A 24,428-nucleotide genomic window follows, 5' to 3' on the forward strand; every position below is an offset into this window, starting at 1 on the left:
TGGAACAGGTGAGAGTCGATTTACAGATCTTAGTCAACCATGCCAGATGGAGCGGAAGAAGACAAGTAAACAGTTCTGTGGGTACATTATCAGGAGATCAAACAAAACTATCCAGACAGGAGTGAGACAGCTGAGTATTCAGTCACCGAGAAGCATTTACAACATATGTAAAAGTTAATTTCTCCAGCTAATGAAAGTATAACTCACTGGACCAATCAGCTAGCTGCTTGTAAAAAGGACACCCCCCCCCCCCTCCCAACCACACCCCTTTTCTTTTGCTTATGAGCTGTGAATTTTTACACAAGAGGGAAGGAAGGTTTTCTTTGCACATTGAAATATGTCTGGCTTGCTATATGTAACTTTTCTAGTGATAACTATCTGTGAGTATACACATTTACTACTTGTTTTACTGTTTTAAAAGAGAATGTTTAAACAGAAATAGAAAAGTTTAATTAGTTTAAGGATAGCAAACTACAGTTTAAGGCGCGAGTTCATGAAGCTACAAGCTACAAATAATTTATGGTGTGTTCTTAGTTTTGCATCATCATGTTTACTAAGAGAAGATTCTTACAACTATGCATTTTATAATCTTAAGGTGGTAATCAAGGTGGATCTGCTGCTGGGGTTATTTCACAGCTGGAGTCAATAGTGAGGGTACAGACTGGACTATCAACCATTCTTCAGTGCTTTGTTCAATCAGATACAGAATTCATGCATTTTTCAATTTTATGGATGAAAATGTCTCTTAACAAAGCCCTAGTATGTATCGCCACTGCACAGTCACATACAGATGGTGTGCAAATGCATGAACAGTTTCAAAACTACTCCAGAATCAAAGTCACATGGAATAAAAATACCTTTAATTTGTCATTCTCATCAGTGGAACAAACAGACAGTGGTACATACCTTTGTGCTGCATATGTATATAAACAATTCTATTTTGGAAACGGTACTGAGCTGGTCGTTCAAGAACACACTGAAGGTAATGTTGAACAAGTATGGAAGAGATTGAAACATTTTGTAATTTTGGAAAAATGTTATTACTAACTGGACACACTGTAAATACATACTATTAACTCATTTAGAAGTATTTGGCTTATGCCAAGAAGTTTTTCTTAACCTAATAATTTCTTTCTTAAGTTGGTCCTTACGTTCTTACTTCAATTTTGGTAGTGTGGGTTTACAAATATTAACAAAAAACTTGAATAATTTCTTGATTTATGTGTATGTTGATTTCACAGTGCATGTATTTTATTTGCTTACATATGGTGTAATATTTTCAAATCCAATGCAGTTATTTGCATATTACAGAGATCTTCATTAATATGTACCTCTTAAGTTAATTAGGATACTGTCTATTGTTTTGACACAAATCTATATACTGTCTATTATTTACACAAGTAGGTAAATGTATGTGTGATTATATATCTTACAGCACTTGAACCAACCAACAGTGATGAGAAAAAACGTATGTTTGATCTGATCATTATTTCACGTCACACAACAAAGTATTTTGTTTTAATACATTGTACACTACTACTACTACTACTACTACTACTAATAATAATAATAATAATCTACATCATTTACATAGCAGAATATACCATGACGTATTCCAACATCATAATTCAATGATTTACATGTAATTTGAATACATTTTACAAGCTAAAACTTACTTTTTCTTTCTCATCTATTGGTAGGAAGTTCACAAATATTTGAATCTTTAGTTCCAGCATTAGCAGCAACTAATGTGGCATCAATATTTGTCATCATTTTACTCTGTCACCTGTTAGCTAAGAATAAATCAGGTAAGAATTTGTAGAAATTTAATTTTAGATATGCAGTTCAGTATAGCAAGCTCCAAATGTTCAGAATTTCCACATTAATAATCTTGTTAAAAATAGATTTCATTAAATATTTTTGAAATGTTTTCTAAATATGAACGGAATTGTTATATATTTGCACATTTTTCTTGCAGGTGTACAAGGAGAAGCCAGTATTGCAGGTGACAGTGTAAGTAGTAAATAAATAACAAATAATAAATAATAATAGTAATGAAATAAATAACTTTACAATACAGTACACCATTTAGAATATCAGTGCTATAAAAACTCAGTGCAACAGATACACCATAGTTGACAGGCTCTGTAAAAACTAGGTGTTTAATATGTGGCCGTTTCTGAACAGAACACAGATGAAATAAACTATGCTGCTCTCACATTTGGGCACAAACAGAAGAGAACCGCACAGAAGAAGGACAATGTGGAACCATCGGTTTTATATGGAGCTGTGCGAACCTAAAAGTAGTGCTAAATGACAAGTCATGAGTTTTGAAAAGTCACCATTACTGTATGTGGCCAGTGTATTATCTTACATAGAATTATTGTGTCAGTGTCAATAATAAATAAAAATACATAAAATAAAAAAATATTGTTCTTCTCTTGCTCCTCTACATAGAAACAGAGATCTCTAGCTACTAGTTTGTTATGACATTTTTTCCTCTTTCAGTGGTTTCTATCGATATAAAAAAGTCTTATCTGATTTCTGTTATAACTGTTTCTGGAGTTATTTTAGTCTTTTAGACAGAAATTGAGTATCACACACACACACACACACACACACACACACACACACACTCATTCAGTTTCCTCTTTTGTTCTCTCCACTATTAAAGCCCACAGGTCAAGAGGATAGAAATTTTTATTTTTTTTATCTTCTGCAGAAGTAAATTGAGCACGACACGTGCACACCCACACTTCTGAACCTTGATGAACAGCAGTCTGAGCAGAATGGCCTGGAGTGAGTGTGACACCATGAAAAGTGTAACGGCGGGTGGAGGAGGCAGTGCGCGTTGCGCCTCTCGGTGCGCCCTTGGACCTTGCGCCCGGTGGCTTCCCCTGTGGAGCCTCGAACTCCCTCTTGGGTACCCCCGGTGCCGCGACTTGGCGCCGCGCACCGATGGGCCTCCGTGGCTTCTTCAGGGGCGCGCAGAACCCCCACCTCGGACCACTGACCGCGCCGGGTCCCTCTCGCGCTCCCGGGGTCACCGACGCTTTATCCCTGAACGTGTCCATAGGCTCCTCCTCTGAGACACTCCGGTCCAGGGACATGGGGCCGTCCGAGGCCGGGTAGCGCAACCAGCTCATGCTGCTCCTTCTCCCTCCTTACGGTGTCAGCCGAGCCAACGGAGATGCTGTCCTCTACCTCGCTCCCGCTGTTAGACCCGGAAGGGGTCGAGCAAACGGATGGAGGTGGACTGGTCTTCTCCCCTCCGTAACACACCGTCGACTCGGAGCACACGGATGGCGGTGGGCTGGCGTCCTCCCCCTCCCCGTAATACATCGTGGAATCCGAGTACACGGATGGGGGAGGACTGACCTCATCCTCCGTCGTCTCAGGGTGCTCCTTGGCTTCGGTGTGAACCGGCAGAGTGGGGCTGGTCTCCCTCTCCTCGTCCGACATCTGGGGAGCCACAGACCTGGGGGAAGGGCAGCTGACTTCGCCCTCACTCTCCTCGTCTGAACACACGGGGGGGGGGACTCTCCTCCTCTCCGGAGTCCTCACTCCGAAACTCGTATTCGGGAGGTGTGAGGGCAAAGGCGCCTACATCCACCACTAGGGGCTCACTGGTCTCCTCCTCTTCGGGGAATACCAGGAGCGGTGCGCTGTTCTCCTCCTCGGGGTGTGCCTGGGTTGGAACGCCGCGCCTTACGCTCCACATCTTTTCGGCGGCCAGCAGGGAGCACGCTTTCTCTGTTGCGTCCTCGGCCGCCTGAGCTTGACGCAGCAGGCGCGCACACACGGGATCCTGCTGCATCTCCCCATCGGGTACTGGTACCGCACAGCGACGCGCAGGGGAAGTGGCGTGGCGGCGCTTAGCCTTCTTCCCCTTCTTCCGTGCTGCTGTGTACCCTGGCATCCTTTAGGCTCATCTTTCTGTAACAGTGGGTGGAGGAGGCAGGCACCACGACGTTTAAGGATGAACATACAACGTTTATTTGGAACACTGACGTGAGCTCCGTGCGGAGGATGAGTGCGTCAAACAGCCACTCACACAGACACGAAACTTTAGACAAAGACGAGCACAAGACACCTTGTGAGCGCACATTAAATAGGTGATTAACACATACCCTCGTGATCTCGAGACAAGGCACAGGTGCGACTATGAACACGCTCACAAACAACCCACACCCACGGAACTACTAATATGGACATAACAGCATGCAGACAACGTCCGGAGCTGTCACCATGACAAAAAGGAGTTCAGAGATGCAGAGCAGTAGTTTTATTATTCATGTACTCTGACAAGTGAAGGCAGAATAAAATGTGGTTTCAACAGTTTAATCTGGAACTCAAAGACTCAGAAAGAGAGGCCCACTCAGTACCTAACATAGCAAAAACAAAACACATGGATGGCATGTTTGGGTTGAAGCCACTGCCGACACAGCACTGGATTTTGCTGCACCTGTCCTTACCATTGAAGTCATGGATCGATGAATTCACCCATTATATTGACATTATAGGTGACAAGACTGAAAAAAAACCAAAGGTAAAATATCTCAGAGACAGGAAGAGACCTTACTGAGACACTGTCTTCATCAGTGAGGCCAGATGAGCTTATCATTAGCATGTCAGTCAGGCCCAAGCCAAATCATGGTGCTGTACCTCCTCCCACCCTGTAGGGGTTGGTAGGAAGGTAACCCTGTGACTAGGGTTTAAATAGAGAAAGCCAGGTAGGAAATAAGCTGAAATGGCTTTCAGCCACGTTTTCTCTGCAAGCAATCTCCTTGATTGGAAACCTGGTATTTCCTGTGTTACATCCCTTGTCTAGGTAAAGGCAGCAAAATGAATATATGTATATGATCTGTACAAATATGGATAATGGAAGATATGCAAACAAAGGCATCCAGGGCCACTTTATCTGATTTAAGTAATAATTAAGTTTACTGGCAATCATCAGAAGTGGCAAGGCCAAAATAACAAACAAACCCCCCCTCTAGAAAAATAATATAACTAATCCTAAAACAAAAGAAGTACAATCCTTGCCTACACTGAAAGCAAACAAACACAAACCCACAAAACAAAAGGCACCACTTTCTACACCCAGTGTCTAAGCACAAATTTACAACTTCTCCCACAGGGCTCACACAAGACTAACAGCGTTCTTACCAAAGAAAGACAACACACACAAAGACACAAAGTTATACAGTTGTGATCAAATTTATTCAATCCCCACTGAAATAAAGTGTTTTGGCCAGTTTGACATTGATTTTGATCATTTCAGTCATCTTATTTACAATTATATCAAAGAGGCACTTATAAATTAGACAAACATAACAATATTTATGATGGAATAACCACAAATGTCTTTACTGTGCTCACATCATTATCAGTTTTATTCAACCCCCTAGTGACATTATTTTTTAGTACTTAGTACAACATCCTTTTCCAGTTATGACAGCTTTCAAGCGTGAAGCATAGCTTGACACAAGTGTCTTGCAGCGACCTATGGGTATCTTAGCCCATTCTTCATGGGCAAAAGCCTCCAGTTCAGTCACATTCTTAGGCTTGCGCACTGCAACTGCCTTCTTTAGGTCCCACCAGAGGTTCTCAATTGGATTTAAGTCTGGTGATTGCGATGGCCACTCTAGAATGTTCCAGCCTTTCATGTTCAACCATGCTCTAGTGGACTTGGATGTGTGCTTCGGATCATTGTCCTGTTGGAAGGTCCAACGTCTCCCAAGCCGCAGGTTTGTGACTGACTCCATCACATTTTCCTCCAAGATCTCCTGGTACTGAAGGGAATTCATGGTACCCTGCACACGTTGAAGCTTTCCTGTACCATTAGAAGCAAAACAGCCCCAAAGCATAATTGACCCCCCGCCATGCTTCACAGTAGGCAAGGTGTTCTTTTGTTCATAAGCCTGGTTCTTCCTTCTCCAAACATAGCGCTGGTCCATTGTCCCAAACAGTTCTAATTTAGTTTCATCTGACCACAGTACACTGTCCCAAAACCTTTGTGGCTTGTCCACATGACTTTTGGCATACTGCAGTCGACTTTTCTTGTTCTTTGGAGTCAGCAAGGGGGTGCGTCTGGGCGTTCTGGCATGGAGGTCTTCGTTATGCAGTGCGCGCCTTATTGTCTGAGCTGAAACTTCAGTGCCCACATCTGACAGGTCTTTTTTCAGTTCCTTAGCAGTCACGCGGGGATTTTTCTCCACATTACGCTTCAGGTAGCGCACAGCAGTCCCGGTCAGGATCTTCTTTCTGCCACGACCAGGTAACGTTTCCACTGTGCCCTTTAACTTGAATTTGCGAATGATACTTCCGATAGTGTCTCTTGGAATATTTAACAACTTCGCAATCTTTTTATATCCATTGCCATTCTTGTGAGCAATAACCTCTTCTCTTGTCTTCTGGGACCATTCTCTTGCCTTCACCATGCTTGGAAACACACCAGTAGATGTCTAGAAGGAGCTGAGTATCACAGTCCTTTTAAATCTGCCTAATTGGTGCTTATCATGCTTGATTGCTGCTCGTTGACATCCACAGATGTTTTCAATACCTGATGGAAAACACTGGAATGAACCTCTGTTCTTAGGAGTGGTAGTCGTAAAGGGGTTGAATAATTGTGTCAATGAAGAAATCACAAAAAGGCCATTTAATACTTTATGACAAAAAAAATTGATGCTATCTTAGTTGCATTTAGTTCTTTAACAAGTCCTTGTAAGATTTCATTATGAACACAATTACAAATGTGCACTGAATTCCATAAAACCCTTCGCAGCATTGGGGGTTGAATAAATTTGATCACAACTGTACAAATCTACATGAGCTAGCACACAATATTGAGAGTGTATCAAAACAGCACCATACACCAGTCTCACACACAAAGCCTCTCAGTCTCCTTCAATCTCTCTCCTGTCTTGGGATCTTTGTCCTCTATATATACACGAGGCCTAAGTGGAGGGGCGGAGCCAGAGTGAGGTGGTAGCCAAGTCCAGGCCCGGAGCAATGGCTCAGTGAGCTCCCATGACTGTGGTCACCTCCAGGCCCCTCCCTTTAGTTATGCTGCTATAGATAGCTGGCTGTTTAAATTGATGTTCACATACTCAACTTGTACTTTATATATTGGTTACATGCTAATGAACCGCACATTAGCAATGCAGGGTTTTTCTGCTTCAGTGCTCTCTAGTTTTTGAGCAACAGCCCTCGCGTGTCCCCACTGACATAACGAGGGTGGCCTATGTGCTCACACTCCTCTGAGGCAAGGCACTAGCTTGGGCGACTCCCATCCGGGAGAACCAACCTGAAATTTGCGGATCTTATCATCAGTTTTCTCAAGTTATGCGTCATGCATTATATCATCCCACTTCTGGGGGTATAGTGGGCACCCAGTTGCTACGGATACACCAAGGCAAGCATTCCATATCTGACTACTTCTTGGAATTCAGGATGCTGGCTGCTGAAAGTGGGTGGGGAACTATGACCTTACTAGCAGCCTATCTGGAGGGGTTGAATGAAGAGATAAAGGACGAATTAGCAGTTTGTGACCCTCCTGACAGTTTAGACTCTTGCATAAGTCTTACTGTCCAATTAGACAATAGGTTGCGTGAATGGAGACAGTAATGCCAGTAATGATGGGTAATGATGGGTTTCTGATCCACATTATCATTTAAATGTAACATGCATATGATAGGAATACACTTTAGAACCTAAAACTTCAATTCTCTTTCTCTTCCATTGATAGGAAAGTCAAAAATTGTCACGTTGAGGACCCCGGCCCCTCCCTTTTGGGCTTGTGTATACATTGTCCACGTGCTTCGTCTGCGTCAGTGGATCTCCGTGGTTATGGCTATGTCACGTAATAATCTGTCTCACCTGTGAATCGTCTCGTAATCACATGGGGCTAATGTGGTTTGTCTATTTAATGTGCGCTCGCGCAGTGTCCTGTGCTCGTCATTGTCTAAGTCTACACGTTGTGTTGTTTCCACGTGCGCTATTGCGCAATTTTTCGTATAATAAAAGTGACGTCAGTCAAACGCAAGGATTCCGTGTCTCATCCTTCGCTACGACCCCCGCGTCACACAAATATTTGAATCCTTAGTCCTAGCATTAGCAATTTGGCATCGATCGACTTCTTAGCTAGGAACAAATCAGGTAAGAATGTTGGGAAAATAAATTATTTGCAGTCATAGCATAGAAAGTCTTTTATTGTGCAATGGTACATGCTCCAAATTTCCATATTAATGATGTTGTTAAAACAATGATGTTGTTACTTTTTTGTTCTAAATTCTAAATATGAACAGAACTTTTTGTGTATGTGTTGTAGGTGTAGGATGGAGGAGCCAGTATTGCAGGTGGCAGCATAAGTTGTTTATAAAATAAATAACTGTACAATACACCATTTATAATATCAGTGCTATAAAACGTTTACAGATGCACTATAGTTAATAGGCTCTGTAAAACCTATTAAAAAGGTGAGTTTAACATGTGACCTTTTCTAACCAGATTAAACTATGCTGCTCACATTTGGGCACAAACAGAAAAGGACTACACAGAAGATGGACAATGTGGAACCTTCAGTTATATATGGAGCTGTGCGGACCTTAATGTAGTGCAAAATGACAAGTCGCGAGTTTTAAAGAGTCACCATTACTGTATGTAGCCCATGTATCAGCTTACGTTAAATGATCGTAACATTGTCTGTAATGTTGTGTAATGTCTACCTCTTCCTGCTCTTCTACATTGTTTTGGCACTATTGCCTAAGAACAAGCTGTTTATTGCCTTTACCAATTATTTATCAGGCAAATTGTAATGATTGGATTCTTTACTTAATCATGTCATAAATGCTTCCCAAGACATTAGCTTTGTAGGACATAGCATATGTAGGAGCTGGCAGAAATATTCAATTTAAAAGTAGAAAATATACAGTCTTGTAACTGCAAACAGAACAAACAACCTTGATGAAAATATTGTAATTTCATAGCAAATCAAAACCAGGTCAGAGACCAAGAGCCACTTGTTTTTTTTACTGTGTTTCAGCAAAGAGCCTCATCATACACAGGGACACACTTGAACATCACCCATTCCTTCCTCTATCTCTCTCTCTTTCTCTCTGTAACGCAGCTCGCGCTGCGGAGCAAGGAGGTGGACACAAACGCTGAGAAGAGTGAGATTTATTACAGGACATTCCATAATCGAGGTCGTAGTCACAGACAGGGGTCATAACAGGTGAGCCATCCAGGTTAGACAGGTACAGGGGCATTGTAGCAGACAGTACGAAACCGAGCAGGGTTACACAGAACAAAGAGCAGACAACGGAGAATACGAGAGCAGTGAGCACAGGTCCACAAGAGCAAAACACGACAGAACGAATAACCGACAAGGGGCTAGGAAAACACAGGGACTATAAGTACACGGAATTTAACAAGACACAGCTGATAATGATAATGACACGGGCGTGGCAGACAGACAGAAATCAGGGCAACAGACAAGCAAGGCGGGGCTAACGGGCAAGGAACAACACAGACACAGGGAATAGAGACACCGGAGTGACAGCGAGGAGAGGGGGGCGTAGCCCTACGTGACACACACACTCTCTCTCTCTCTCTCTCTCTCTCTCTCTCTCACACACACACACACACACATACTCTGTTCAGCCAGATTTATTGTAAAGGTCACATACAAACATAATAAAGTGATTTTCAACAATGAACAATGAACATTGTGGGCACTGTTGCACACATTCACAAACTCTCAGTTCAACAAAGTCCACAAACAAAAATATAAGAATTTAATAGTTTTTCTTTTACTGTGCTGTAAGGAACGAAACCTTACCCTCTATCACGCCCTGAAGATCTGGCGATGGAGTCCTACGTCACCGAGGCTCTGCAGAAAGGGTTCATTCGACCATCCACCTCCCCGGTTGCTGCTGGTTTCTTCTTCGTAGAGAAAAAGGATGGGGGATTACGCCCTTGTATAGACTATCGTGCCCTAAACGCAGTCACATCGAAATATGCCTACCCTCTCCCCTTTATCACTGCTTCGCAAGAGCGCTTGATGGGAGCGAACATCTTCACCAAGCTAGATTTACGCAGCGCTTACAACTTGGTCCGTATTCGGGAGGGCGATGAGTGGAAAACTGCCTTTGTTACCGCCAGAGGGCACTATGAGTATCTTGTCATGCCATATGGACTAACTAACAGCCCTGCCGTATTCCAAGCATTTATGGATGACATTTTCCGTGATCTGATAGATGATTTTGTATTCGTTTACATTGATGATATCCTGGTTTACTCCCCGTCCGTTTCAGAACACGTCAAACACGTCTCTGCTGTGTTACAGCGCCTTCGAGAGCATAGTCTTTATGTGAAGGCGGAAAAGTGTGAATTTCATCGCTCCTCTGTGACATTTCTGGGATGTACGCTGTCCCCTGGCCAGATCTCCATGGATACGCAGAAGGTGGAAGCAGTCACGAACTGGCCGACCCCTCGTTCCACTAAGGAGCTGCAGCGATTCCTGGGATTCGCCAACTTCTGTCGCCGTTTCATCCAAGGCTTCGGTGGCTACCCCTCTCACTAATCTCTTAAAGGGAGGGAGGACTCGGAAATTCGCCTGGACCGCTGAAGAGGAACGAGCGTTCTCACTCCTTAAGAAGGCATTCACGTCGGCCCCCGTACTGCACCTTCCTGACCCCCAACTCCAGTTCATCGTAGAGGTCGACGCTTTGGAGGTGGGAGTGGGCGCTGTTCTTTCTCAGAGGCAGGGAAACCCGCCGAAACTGTATCCCTGCGCCTACTTCTCCAAAAAACTGACAACCGCTGAAATGAACTATGACGTCGGAGACCGGGAACTCCTGGCCATCAAACTCGCGCTCGAGCAGTGGCATCATTGGTTGGAGGGAGCAGAGCACCCATTCATTGTATATACAGATCACAAGAACCTCGAATACCTGAAGTCAGCCAGACGCCTGAACCCATGACAAGCCAGATGGGCACTGTTTTTCTCCCGGTTTCGTTTCACTGTCTCTTACAGACCTGGGTCAAAGAACATCAAAGCCGATGCCCTATCACGGATCCACGAAAAGGACGAAGCAACCCAAGAACCTGGACATATTCTGCCGGAGTCCTGCTTCCTCCGGCTATCCGATGGGACGTACAAAAGGAATTGGATGAGGCTTTGCGCAACGATCCCAGTCCGGTAGAATGCCCAGAGGGGAAACAAAATGTACCCGTATCCCTTCGGGGGCGTATCCTACAGCTTGCACACGACACAGCGGGCACAGGCCACCCCGGTATTACACGCACACGACATCTCGTTTCGCAACGTTACTGGTGGCCATCCTGGGAGGACAATATTCGTGATTATGTCCTAGCATGTTCCGTTTGTGCTCAGTCACGTACTCCCCGGACGCTACCAGCAGGAGAACTCCTTCCCTTACCTGTTCCTCTTCGGCCATGGACGCACCTCGCGATCGACTTCGTCACGGATTTGCCCACATCTGGAGGGAATACTGTTGTTACAGTAATTGTGGATCGGTTCTCGAAAATGTGCCGTCTCATTCCTCGCCCCAAGCTACCCACTGCCATGGAGACAGCTCTTGACCTCTTCCAGTACGTATTCCGGATTTATGGCTTGCCCGAAGAAATCGTCTCCGATAGGGGCACGCAGTTTACATCTCGGGTTTGGAAACAATTCTGCAAACTTCTTGGTATTACTGTCAGCCTGACGTCAGGCTACCACCCCCAGTCTAACGGAGAGGTTGAGCGTTACAATCAGGAGTTAGGGAGGTTTCTCCGACAATACTGCGTTTCTCAGCACGACTGGCACAAATACCTCCCGTGGGCAGAGTATGCTCGGAATTCTATTGTACACACCGCTACCAAACTTACGCCTTTTCAATGTGTATATGGTTACCAACCTGCGTTTTTCCCGTGGGACAAAACACCAGCTGATGTCCCAGCCCTAGACGAGTGGTTTAAACACAGTGCCCGCACCTGGGAACTAGCACATGTACATTTACGACGCGCTCTACACACACGCAGACTCAACGCGAACCGTCGTCGTCTCCCAGCGTTGATTTACCACCCAGGACAGAGAGTATGGCTGTCGACACAGAATCTCAACCAAAAGCAACGGAGCAAAAAACTTAGTCCGCGATATATTGGTCCATTTAAAGTCCTCAGCAGAGTTAATGCAGTTACCTATAAACTCCTTTTACCATCACATTAACGTATTAACCCTGTCTTCCACGTCTCTCTCCTGAAGCCGGTTCACTACAGCCCGTTCACCGTACCCCCTGTGTCTGATAAACCTCCTGACCCTCTGGAGATCGACGGTCGTCCGGCATACATCGTCTGAGAGATCTTGGAGTCCCGACGCCGGCGAGGTGGTCTCCAATATCTGGTGGATTGGGAAGGGTATGGGCCCGAGGAACGGGCCTGGATTCCAGGGAGGGATGTCCTCTGCCCCACTATGATCGCTGATTTCCACGCAACGCACCCCAACTTTCCTGCCCCCCGGTGGCGCGGTCGCCCCCCGGCATGTCGTAGAGCGTCAGGTGCCGCTCCTTTGAGGGGGGGTACTGTAAGGAATGCCACCTGATCTTCCCTAACCAGCCTCACCTGCCCCTCATTACCACGCCCCCTTTCAGTCACACTTATACACCTTCCCCAGCACGTCTCAGTCGCGAAGTATTGCCGACTCATGCCGCGTACCAAGCCTTTCTATTATCTGTCTGCTCTCCTGTGTTCTGACCCTCGCTTACGTCCCCGACCTTGTCTCCTGCCTAGTCCCTCTGTACCTCCTGACTTCTGCTCCCTCGGTATGACCCTGGACCGTCCTGACCACGCCAAGAAAACGCTGTTACTTATCCTAGTACTCGTGATTTCCCTGCCTGTTTCTGTGCCAGCGTCTCATTTCAATAAAAGCGGTGTTCTTCCGCATTTGGATCCCTCTCTGCCTGGTCAATTCGTAACATGTGCATATTGCTCGGTGAGACTTCTGGCATTCCTTGATGAAAATACCAGAGTGAACTCAAGCTAAGCGAACAGCACATAAAAAAAAAAAACACAAACTTCGATTTAAACGTAAGGATCCGGAACGCCCCTAAAGCACGACAGGGTTGGCTAATGTGAATGTTTTGAACCACGCCCAGGCATGATATGTGTTGTGGAAATTTGAACCTTAACGGTGAGCAAGAACAGTCAAAAGCAGTTTGGTATGGTATCAAAGTAAAATAGTTACTTTGATACCATAACATGAGTTAAGCATGAGGCTCACATGAGGTGAGGTATCACCCCATCACCCTCCACTGCCAGGGCCCTCGGGCCAAGGCCTCCTTGTTCCTACTATCTGTCAGGCACACCAGATATACTACAATTCTGACGCCAAACGCCAGGCCCGAGACCTTAAGGACTGTCTGCCTTCAACTCATGAGGAGTATTACTAGAAAGAGTAGAGAGAGAGAGAGAGAGAGAGAGAGAGAGAGACTACAGGCCTGCAGAGCATACACTGATCAACATGGGCCTGACCTATGTTTAATATACCTTAATAAAGTGATTTCCTTTCCACTTATTACTATTAGTGGTCAATATATATATGAATACCGATGAATATGATTACAGAAAAAACTAATATAAATTTTGACCCGACATGCTTCAGGACTTTGGCATGGTTGGAGGTGGTGGGCAGTAGCAGTCTGTCACATTCAGAGGTGATGAGCTAAAAGGGCCATGGCACAGATCGTTTGTGCAGGTGAGAGCACGGGCCGGCTGGGGGACTCAGACCTCTCCCCAATCGGACCTGGACACAGCACGGTTCGAATGGCCCTAGTGTGAATGCGCTAAGAGACACATGAAACCAGGCAAAAAGCCGCATGCGGCTATAGTACTACACCACTCCATAGAAATGTTTAGTTGTTACTAGATCACCTTCATCAGTTTCAATAGTTGTTTCAGGACTTGAGGATATTTTTTTCAAAGCTTGTATGGTATATCATTACATCTATGAGCTGAGGTTGACCTTGCTCTTCTTACCATTTCTATCATTCAGTTTGGATGAAATCTCAAACCTACTTTAAATTTTCACAGGGAGATCCAAAAGCAGAGTAATGGAACAGGTGAGAGTCGATTTACAGATCTTAGTCAACCATGCCAGATGGAGCGGAAGAAGACAAGTAAACAGTTCCGTGGGTACATTATCAGGAGATCAAACAAAACTATCCAGACAGGAGTGAGACAGCTGAGTATTCAGTCACCAAGAAGCATTTACAACATATGTAAAAGTTAATTTCTCCAGCTAATGAAAGTATAACTCACTGGACCAATCAGCTAGCTGCTTGTAAAAAGAACACCCCCCCCCTCCCAACCACACCCCTTTTCTTTTGCTTATGAGCTGTGAATTTTTACACAAGAGGGAAGGAAGATTTTTCTTTGCACATTGAAATATGTCTGGCTTGCTATATGTAACTTTTCTAGTGATAACTATCTGTGAGTATACACATTTACTACTTGTTTTACTGTTTTAAAAGAAAATGTTTAAACAGAAATAGAAAAGTTTAATTAGTTTAAGGAGAGCAAACTACAGTTTAAGGCGCGAGTTCATGAAGCTACAAGCTACAAATAATTTATGGTGTGTTCTTAGTTTTGCATCATCATGTTTATTAAGAGAAGATTCTTACAACTATGCATTTTATAATCTTAAGGTGGTAATCAAGGTGGATCTGCTGCTGGGGTTATTTCACAGCTGGAGTCAATAGTGAGGGTACAGACTGGACTATCAACCATTCTTCAGTGCTTTGTTCAATCAGATACAGAATTCATGCATTTTTCAATTTTATGGATGAAAATGTCTCTTAACAAAGCCCTAGTATGTATCGCCACTGCACAGTCACATACAGATGGTGTGCAAATGCAAGAACAGTTTCAAAACCACTCCAGAATCAAAGTCACATGGAATAAAAGTACCTTTAATTTGTCATTCTCATCAGTGGAACAAACAGACAGTGGTACATACCTTTGTGCTGCATATGTATATAAACAATTCTATTTTGGAAACGGTACTGAGCTGGTCGTTCAAGAACACACTGAAGGTAATGTTGAACAAGTATGGAAGAGATTGAAACATAAAATAATTAAATTTTGTAATTTTGTAAAATGTTATTACTAACTGGACACACTGTAAATACATACTATTAACTCATTTAGAAGTATTTGGCTTATGCCAAGAAGTTTTTCTTAACCTAATGATTTCTTTCTAAAGTTGGTCCTTACGTTCTTACTTCAGTTTTGGTAGTGTGGGTTTACAAATATTAACAAAAAACTTGAATAATTTCAAGATATATGTGTATGTTAATTTCACAGTGCATGTATTTTATTTGCTTACGTATGGCGTAATATTTTCAAATCCAATGCAGTTATTTGCATATTACAGAGATCTTCATTAATATGTACCTCTTAAGTTAATTAGGATATTGTCTATTGTTTTGACACAAATCTATATACTGTCTATTATTTACACAAGTAGGTAAATGTATGTGTGATTATATATCTTACAGCACTTGATCCAACCAACAGTGATGAGAAAAAACGTATGTTTGATCTGATCATTATCTCACGTCACACAACAAAGTATTTTGTTTTAATACATTGTACACTATTACTACTACTACTACTACTACTAATAATAATAATAATAATAATAATCTACATCATTTACACAGCAGAATATACCATGACGTATTCCAACATCATAATTCAATGATTTACATGTAATTTGAATACATTTTACAAGCTAAAACTTACTTTTTCTTTCTCATCTATTGGTAGGAATTTCACAAATATTTGAATCTTTAGTTCCAGCATTAGCAGCAACTAATGTGGCATCAATATTTGTCATCATTTTACTCTGTCACCTGTTAGCTAAGAATAAATCAGGTAAGAATGTTTGGAAATTATATGTTGTTTTTTAAGTGAAAATGGTAAGTGTAAGCTCCAACTTTCCATATTTCACAAAGTAAATGTATTTGAAATATGAACAGAATTTAACATGATGTTATATTTAACTGTATTAAATATGTATTTTTATCAAGATTTTATTTATATATATATATATATATATATATATATATATATATATATATATATATATATATATATATATATATATTCTTCTTGCAGGTGTACCAAGAAGAGACAGTAGTGCAGGTGACAGTGTAAGTAGTAATTAACTGTTAATTAAATAAATAACTGTACACCATTTAGAATATCAATACTCACAAACAAACAAAAAAATTGTTACAGGTGCACCATAGTTTTCTAATAAATGATTAAATGTGTGACTTTTATGTGTCACTGTTTCTAAACAGAAGACAGACGAAGTAAACTATGCTGCTCACACATATGGGACCCAAAAGAGGAGAGCAGTAGAGAAGAGGGCCAGTGTGGAAACCTCAGTTATATATGGAACTATTTGAACACAAAAGAAATTAGACAAGAGTGCAAAAAATGGTGAGGAGTCACTATTATTGTGTGTGGTCAGTAGTCAGTAGTCGTGCATCATCTTACATAAAATGATTGTGTCAGTGTCCGTAATGTTTTGTAAAGTCCACCTTCTCTTGCTTCTCTACATTGTTTTGGCACTAGTGCCTGAGGAAGGACAAGCTGTTTCTTGCATTAATCAATTTATTAGGCAAATTACAATGACTGTATTTACATTGGATTTCCATGGATTTTAAAATGTTTTTAGAGTTTAAAACATCATAGCATGTTTTCTTATCTGGTACTGTTATTTCTTGAGTTCTTTTAATCTTTCGTAAATCTAAATTGAGAAAGATTCTGTAGTTTGGTAGGAATTAGTATGCTGTTGTCTTTAAACTAATGTCACGTTACGGTCCCCGAACCCTTCCTTTGGGTGTGTGTTAACCAGTAGCGAACCGTGACCTTTAAACCTGGGCCCGCTACCCCCCCCCTCCCCCCCGAAATTTTTTTTTTCCTTTCTTTATAAACTAAATAAAGAAAAACTGAGACGACAGTACAGCTTTAAAAACGCAATAAACAATAATATCTGTACTAGATAACATCTTAAGCAAAATAAGTTTCCAAACAAAATAAGGTTCACAGCTCCGTGGTTCTCGGAAGCGGAATATGTAAACAACGCGCACGAGGACGTCAAAGGGATGAATCGAAACTAGCTAGCGATGGTGCTAACGACAGCTAGCGTCGCCACAGCGGGCGGAAATTATCATACAGTTAAGCCCGCCCACTAAGAGAGAAGATATGATTGGTCAATTTTGCTGTCATTTGAAACTGGTATTGCGCTGAATTATAACTGCCAGGCCCTCTGTAAACGAACAGCGGGCATCACAGTCCTGATAGGGGGAGACACAGGCTCACAGGCTTCCACTCAACCCCTCACCTTCCAACACAGATTGAATAGACACGGGTGAATATTTTATTTGCTTATATTTTTGTAATTGTTTAGATGTCGAATGTCAAACTGTAAGTAGATAAAATAAAATTGGATAATTATATATATAATGCTTTAAGAATATTTTAGGCCCTCTGAGAGGGCGTAGAGGGCCCTGACGGTTCCCCACTGGTGTTAACGTTGTCTGCGTCTATTCGTCTGTGTCAGTGTATCTCCGTGGGTGCGGGTGTGTCTTGTACTTATCCGTCTCACCTGTGGCTCGTCTCGTCTTCACGTGGGGTTGATGTGGTCTGTCTATTTAATGTGCGTTCGCGCAGTGTCTTGTGCTCGTCGTTGTCTAAAGTCTGCACGTTGTGTGTGTGTGTTGTGTATGTTTTTCGTGCGGTATTGCGCAATAACTGTTATAAATAAAACGTAACCGTGAGTGAACCAGCGGACTCGTGTCTCGTCCGTCAGCCGCCTCCCGCGTTACAACTAAATGCTAAAAAAGGCTTAAGCTTTGATCATGAACGATTAAGCATGAGTTTCTTTGTAGACAAAATATTAGCAACACAGTTGCTATTTCCAGTAGTAAATATGAATAAACAACAAACATATGTATCTTCGAACATGTTGTCCAATTAAAAATGTATTAATTAATTAAACTTTGTGGGAAATATGCTCATTTGTTTTGCTTTTATTTTATTAAAGAATTTATTGTACAAAGCGATTTATGATTAGGGACAGATGCAGTGCCGACCAGTTGCGGCAGGTTCCAGGATCGCTGCCTGAGGGACATTTGCAGTGGCTCTCAGCGGCAACTGGTCAAGTCATAGGCGATCCGGCAAGCCAGCAACCTCGTTGAAGGCCCAGCCCAAGAACACTGGGAGGGGCAGGTTCTCATCAGCATGTCAGTGGGTTCCCTCCACTCCTCTCTTGATGGCTCCGTGTACGTGGAAGATCATGGAGGAAGAAGTGTCCCCCCCTTTAATCTTGTTCCCCTATTAAGGTGTCTTCCTGATATGAAGTAGATGGTTCTCCAACCTTCACATTGTGTTAGACTTTCTCAACAAACTAACACAGTTATTAGTTCCAGAGGTTAACCTACACAAGATAGATTTTAAAATGAAATTAATTAATTGAAATTTGTATAATTTCTCATTTTTACAGCCCCCAACTACCTCCTTGGGCTTGTGTGTGTAGGTGTGTGGATATGCGTGTGTTTGTGTATGTGTGTGTTTATGTATTATTCATTTCATCTGTCCCTTGTCTTATTAGCATCTAGCGTTGCACCCGTGTGTAGTGTCTTCTGCATCGTTTGTTGGTGTTTGATCTAGTCAAGTCCTGTCAGTGTGTTTCATGTTATACAAAACCATTTAAAAGTGGAACTCACACCTCGGCATCCTGTCTCTCACTTGCTCATGTCACAGTATGATTATATTTCAATGGGTAGTTTAGTTTGGGTTCTTGCACAGTTAAACTTATTAGTACCTCACAGAAATCACTATTTACACACTCAAGTGTTAACAAATAGTATGCATTCATTAGACTGCTATTTGTAATAAAGGTTTAATCATACTTATAGGTTACATTGATTGTGAATCAGCACCTGGACATCAGCACAGTGTACTTATAATAAAAAGATGCAGTCTGCTGGGCTTGATAACCATGCTTCTTCCACTGTTGTGCTGAATATCGACATGCTGCAGGACTGTCTGCTTAGTTTTCACTAATGAAGCCTGTAGTAGTTCAGAGTACTACAATGCCAGGCCTGTTAAGGGTTACCTAACCCTAATCCTAGGCGTACTAATAAATAATTAAATAGGTGTTTAACATGTGGCCTTTTCTACACAGATGAAGAACACAGATGAAGTAAACTATGCTGCTACTATGCTGCTCTCAAATTTGGGCACAAACAGAAGAGAACTGTATAGAAGAAGGCAAATGTGGAATCCTCAGTTAAATATGGAGGTGTGAGAACCCTAAAGTAGTGCAAATAACAGCTTTGAAGAGTCACCATTACTGTATTTGACCAGTGGCCATAAGAGCAGTCCAACAAAGACACAAAGCTAACATGCAACGAACTAGAAGACATGATACAGAATTACACTGAATACACTTTTACCACAATGATGAACACTGACACAAGGAACAAGGCTTGAATAAACAACAAAAAAAAAAAAACAGCAACACAAAAAGACGATGCATATACTGTATATTCAAACTAAACAAGAAACAAATGAATCCATTAACGAGGGGCGGGGTTACAAAATACAAGGAAGGACTAAGACTGACAGCATGCGCATGGAAAAACAAAGACAGGTAGGGGCAGGGCTAGACATGACATTCAGTGAAGTCCATGGATATTAGTGTATCTGGTTTCTTGTCACAGCATACATACAACATAGTGGGATACACTGGTCAATCTTGTATCCAACCATGGGGCCCAATTTACCTCCCACCTGCCACTAGCCCACTGGACTAGTCCTCTAGTCCACTAGATAGACTCATGAGTCAGCCTCCGGACTACGAGTAGACATCAGACAAGACCATCCAGCATTTTGTCCTTTATTGGTTGCATTGGCTTTGAAGATAACTGGCTCAGATGCTGCTAGAGTGCAGTGAAGTGAATGATTTTGTAGTGCATTGTAGTATGTTTATTTGTATTGTGGTCATTGAGTGGGGTAATTTGTTGTATTTTTTCTGTTTTTTTTTCAAATTGTGGCATCAGACGGAGCCAGTACAGCAGCTACGGTGACTTCAGTTATTGGTTATTGTGACGGGCAGGGTGAGCAACTAAAAAGGAAGTGATCACGCCAAGTCTCAGGGAAAGAGGATGGTTTAATTGAAAGTGCGCAAACCAAAAACCCGTGACATAGTTCCAGATTAAGGAAATAATAACCAGCAGTCAACTGATACAAAGACAAGACATATATAGACCAACAAAAGACCCTCAGGTGAGACGGATCACGGGCCCCGCCCACCTGAGGGACGAACATCACGTGACCAAAACAGGACAGCTGCCACTGTAGACGGGGGCGACTGTCAGGGCCCCCCCCCACAACGTGACAGTTATCAGCATAATTATTTTGGTTTTTTTTTTTTTTCATTTTCTATTTTTTTCCCTTTTCTTTTTGTTTTGGTTTATATTTGTTGGGGATTTTACCCTATGCCTAGTGGGAGGTTTTTAACTTTTGTCTCTTAATTAATTGTTCATAGTCTTGCTGGTCTTTCTACATTCAGTTGAAGCCCTTTGGTGGGGAAACATGACGTGCTTTGTAATTGTGGAGCTACTTAACATTATTACTACTATCGCTATGGGGTGCACCTGGTTACACTAGCATCATCTGGAGAAGGTGGGGTACACCATGGACAGATCGCCAGTCTGCCGCATGGCCAACACATGTGCACACACTCACCTATGGGCAATTTAGAGTGACCAAGCATAAGGTGTAAACTCCACACAGAATGGCCTGGACCAGGAATCCAGACCTCTTGATGTGAGGTGACAGTGTTAACCACCACATCATCACGCCACCCATCTAATGATCTAACTTACCTGACCAATCAGCTAACTGCATGTAGAAACAACACACCCCCACCACACCCCTTTTCATTATCTTATGAGGTATGAATTTTAGATGAACTTACACAAGAGGGAAGGAAAGTCTTCTATGCACCTTGGAATATGTTTGGCTTGCTATATGTAACTTTTCTAGTCATAACTCTCTGTAAGTATACATATATACTATTTGTTTTATTCTTTTAAAAGAAAAGTTTAAACAGAAATATAAAAGTTTAATCAGTTAAGAATCACAAATAAATCTAATCCATGGTTTAGAGGGTAAGTTCATAAAGCTATAAGTTCCAAATTTGGTCATTTATGTTGTGCGCTTAGCTTTGCTTCACTGTGTTTATTAAGAGAAGATTCTTATTCAATTATGCATTTTATCATTTTAAGGTGGTAATCAAGGTGGATCTGCTGCTGGGGTTATCTCACAGCTGGACTCAATAGTGAGGGTACAGACTGGACTACCAACCACTCTTCAGTGCTATGTTCAATCAGATGCAAAATTTACACAATTTTTAATTTTATGGATGAAAATTCCTCGTAACAAAGCTGCAGTGTGTATCGCTACTGCGCAGTCCCTTGTAGATCATGTGATAATGTATGAACAATTTCAAAACCACCCCAGAATCAGAGTCACATGGAATACAAGTACCTTTAATTTGTCATTTTCATCAGTGGAACAAACAGACAGTGGAACATACATTTGTGGTGCGTATATGTATAAAACATTCTACGTTGGAAACGGTACTAAGCTGATTGTTCAAGAACACGCTGAAGGTAATGTTGAACAAGTATGGAAGAGCTTTAATTATAAAATTATTAAAAGTAATTTTGTGAAATGTTATTAATAACTGTACAAGCTGTAAATATGAAGCCCTCAAATTAATTTCAAATCCAATTATCTACTATTACTGAGAAGTTTACATTTTACTTTAATTAGGCTATAAATCTCTTTTACAGCTCTTGAACCAATTACTTCAAGCCATGACACTGATGAGGACAAACGTAGGTTTAATCTGATCACTATCTCATGTTATAAAACAAAGTAATTTGTTATAAGTTTTATTATTATTACTACTATATTATTATTACTACTTTCTTTATTACTTAAAGTGATACAATATTTACATAGCTGATTATATCATCATAAATTATCATGTATAATTCATTTAAATTATACACAAATAACATGAATACACTTTTACTTTTATATGATATGACTACTCCTTACAAGTTAAAACCTGATTTAATGTGCTTTCTCTTGCATTGGTAGGAAAGTTACAAATATTCAAGCCCTTAGTCCCAGCATTAGTATCAGCTATTGTGGCACTGATATTTGTCATCATCATCAAATGTATTCAAAATATGAACAGAATTTAACATGTAATATTTAACTGTATTAAATGTGTATTATATATATATATATATATATATATATATATATATATATATATATATATATATATATATATATATATATATATATTCTTGTTGCAGGTGTACCAAGAAGAGACAGTAGTGCAGGTGACAGTGTAAGTAGTAATTAACTGTTAATTAAATAAATAACTGTACAATACACCATTTAGAATATCAATACTCACAAACAAACCTAAAAAAATTGTTACAGGTGCACCATAGTTTTCTAATAAATGATTAAATGCGTGAGTTTAATGTGTCCCTGTTTCTAAACAGAAGACAGACGAAGTAAACTATGCTGCTCACACATATGGGACCCAAAAGAGGAGAGCAGTAGAGAAGAGGGCCAGTGTGGAAACCTCAGTTATATATGGAACTATTTGAACACAAAAGAAAATAGACAAGAGTGCAAATTTTTGTTGAGGAGTCACTATTATTGTATGTGGTCAGTAGTCAGTAGTCGTGCATCATCTTACAAAAAATGATTGTCTCAGTGTCCGTAATGTTTTGTAAAGTTCACCTGCTCCTGGATGTTTACATTGTTTTGACAGTAGTGCCTGATGAAGATATTTCTTGAATTTATCAGTTATTAAGTTACAATGATTATATTCTGTAATTAATCTTGTCATAAATGCTTCCTAAGAAAGAATTGCTGTCTATCTAATCAATAGGGAAACTTTGTTTCTCAATCATAAACACCTTTTACTCCAAGTAATCTGCATAATATTCATTGTTTGATCTTTCTTCTTTTGATTGCTAATTTTGATCTTGTTGTGCTGCTTGGTGTCAGCCACAGGAGGAAGTGTTCCCTTTTTAATGTTGTTCCCTATCAAGGTGTCTTCCTAACAAACCTGTGACGTTCGGCGTGAGAAGAAGGACGAGACACAATATCCTCCTTTTTAGCAACAGACGTCACTTTTATTTTGGGACAGGTATTGCGCAATAGCGCACGAGCAACAGGAACAAACTTAAAGACGTGCAACATTAGACAACGACGAGCACAAGACACTGCGCGAGCGCACATTAAATAGACAAACCACATTAGCCCCACGTGATTACGAGACGATTCACAGGTGATACACATTATCACACGACATAGCCCTCACCACGGAGTTCCACAGACGCAGACAAAGCACGTGGACCACGTATACACACGCCCAAAGGGGAGGGGCCGGGGTCCTCAACGTGACAGACGCCCCCTCCAAGGGCACTACCCGTCCCGGGGTGTCAACAGGACCGAGTGCCCCGAACCCACGACGATGGGCGGATCCGACGCGCTCAGTCCTGCGTCTGGGAGGTGACTGCCCTTGGCGAAGCGTCCGTCACGAATCGCCTAGCACACCCTCCCTGGGAAGACGGGGGAAAAGACGTTAGATACACTAACGGAACATTCACAAACACACACACAGGCACGCTTACACATAGTGGCACAAGAGGGAAGAATGGGTTAGGCACACAAAGGGGAAGACTAACAAACACTGGTACATACACATACAACATAGGCGCCAGGCTTCGCGCCAGGAGGAGAGCGAGTAGGGGAGAGATATCTGGAGCCGCTGGCGCTGCGTTGGGCAGTCCCCCTCCTGCCTTCGCTGCGAACCCTCCGGAGGGCTCTCCTCCGTGTAGGAGCCCTCGGACGGAGGGTAATCCCGATTCTCCTCATCTTCCCTACCGTTGTCATCTGGGTATGTGGGGCACTCCGACGAGGGGTACTCCTCCTCGTCGTAATCCTGCTCCTCGCCCTCCTCCACGGTGGTAGAGGGACCTACGGGCGGAGAGAGGTAGTCCTCTTCCTCGGACTCCTCCTCCTCCTCTTCCCCGTAGTGGACGGTGGACGCGTCGTCTACCGACGGGGGGTAGTCCTCTCCCTCTCCACCGTAGTCCACCGTGGAGGCGTCGCATAACGATGGAGGGTAGGCCTCCCCCTCGTCTTCCAGCTCCTCCTCCTCGCCTGGGGAGTCCCCCTCCCCAAACTCGCTCTCGGGGGTCTTCGCTACCCCGCAGAGCGCAAAGGAGCTCACCCGCAGGGGT

The 24,428-nt window shown here is 42.3% G+C and overlaps 2 protein-coding genes and 1 long non-coding RNA gene across 3 annotated transcripts; all 3 read left to right on the plus strand.

Moving 5' to 3' along the window:
• The first annotated feature begins 337 nt into the window (after positions 1–337).
• LOC143475523 (uncharacterized) lies at positions 338–2,358 on the plus strand. The gene is made up of 5 exons (XM_076973389.1): positions 338–380; positions 1,436–1,468; positions 1,701–1,808; positions 1,979–2,013; positions 2,188–2,358. Exons 1-5 carry the CDS (start codon positions 338–340, stop codon positions 2,299–2,301), a joined length of 333 nt encoding a protein of 110 aa, XP_076829504.1. The 3' UTR covers positions 2,302–2,358.
• Positions 2,359–14,432: 12,074 nt separating this feature from the next.
• On the plus strand, positions 14,433–16,739 carry LOC143475524 (uncharacterized). The gene is made up of 7 exons (XM_076973390.1): positions 14,433–14,493; positions 14,709–15,095; positions 15,561–15,593; positions 15,832–15,939; positions 16,183–16,217; positions 16,371–16,472; positions 16,554–16,739. The coding sequence occupies exons 1-7, from the start codon at positions 14,451–14,453 to the stop codon at positions 16,737–16,739; spliced, it is 894 nt and encodes a 297-aa protein (XP_076829505.1). The 5' UTR covers positions 14,433–14,450.
• Positions 16,740–21,079: 4,340 nt separating this feature from the next.
• Positions 21,080–22,937, plus strand: LOC143474563 (uncharacterized). The gene is made up of 5 exons (XR_013120813.1): positions 21,080–21,141; positions 21,372–21,430; positions 21,657–21,758; positions 22,479–22,513; positions 22,674–22,937. It is a non-coding gene; the product is annotated as an uncharacterized LOC143474563 (long non-coding RNA).
• The last annotated feature ends 1,491 nt before the right edge of the window (positions 22,938–24,428 follow it).

Source organism: Brachyhypopomus gauderio, chromosome 14, assembly GCF_052324685.1.
Source record: "Brachyhypopomus gauderio isolate BG-103 chromosome 14, BGAUD_0.2, whole genome shotgun sequence".
Taxonomy (NCBI): Eukaryota; Metazoa; Chordata; class Actinopteri; order Gymnotiformes; family Hypopomidae; genus Brachyhypopomus; species Brachyhypopomus gauderio.

Bases quoted from the DNA above. Each gene is read 5' to 3' on its own strand.
- LOC143475523 (XM_076973389.1), top strand. From the start codon at position 338: ATGTCTGGCTTGCTATATGTAACTTTTCTAGTGATAACTATCT. The intron at 381-1,435 runs GTGAGTATACAC...TATATCTTACAG, and splicing joins TTTTCTAGTGATAACTATCT to CACTTGAACCAACCAACAGT. The intron at 1,809-1,978 runs GTAAGAATTTGT...TTTTTCTTGCAG, and splicing joins GTTAGCTAAGAATAAATCAG to GTGTACAAGGAGAAGCCAGT.
- LOC143475524 (XM_076973390.1), top strand. From the start codon at position 14,451: ATGTCTGGCTTGCTATATGTAACTTTTCTAGTGATAACTATCT. The intron at 14,494-14,708 runs GTGAGTATACAC...TATAATCTTAAG, and splicing joins TTTTCTAGTGATAACTATCT to GTGGTAATCAAGGTGGATCT. The intron at 16,218-16,370 runs GTAAGTAGTAAT...GTTTCTAAACAG, and splicing joins ACAGTAGTGCAGGTGACAGT to AAGACAGACGAAGTAAACTA.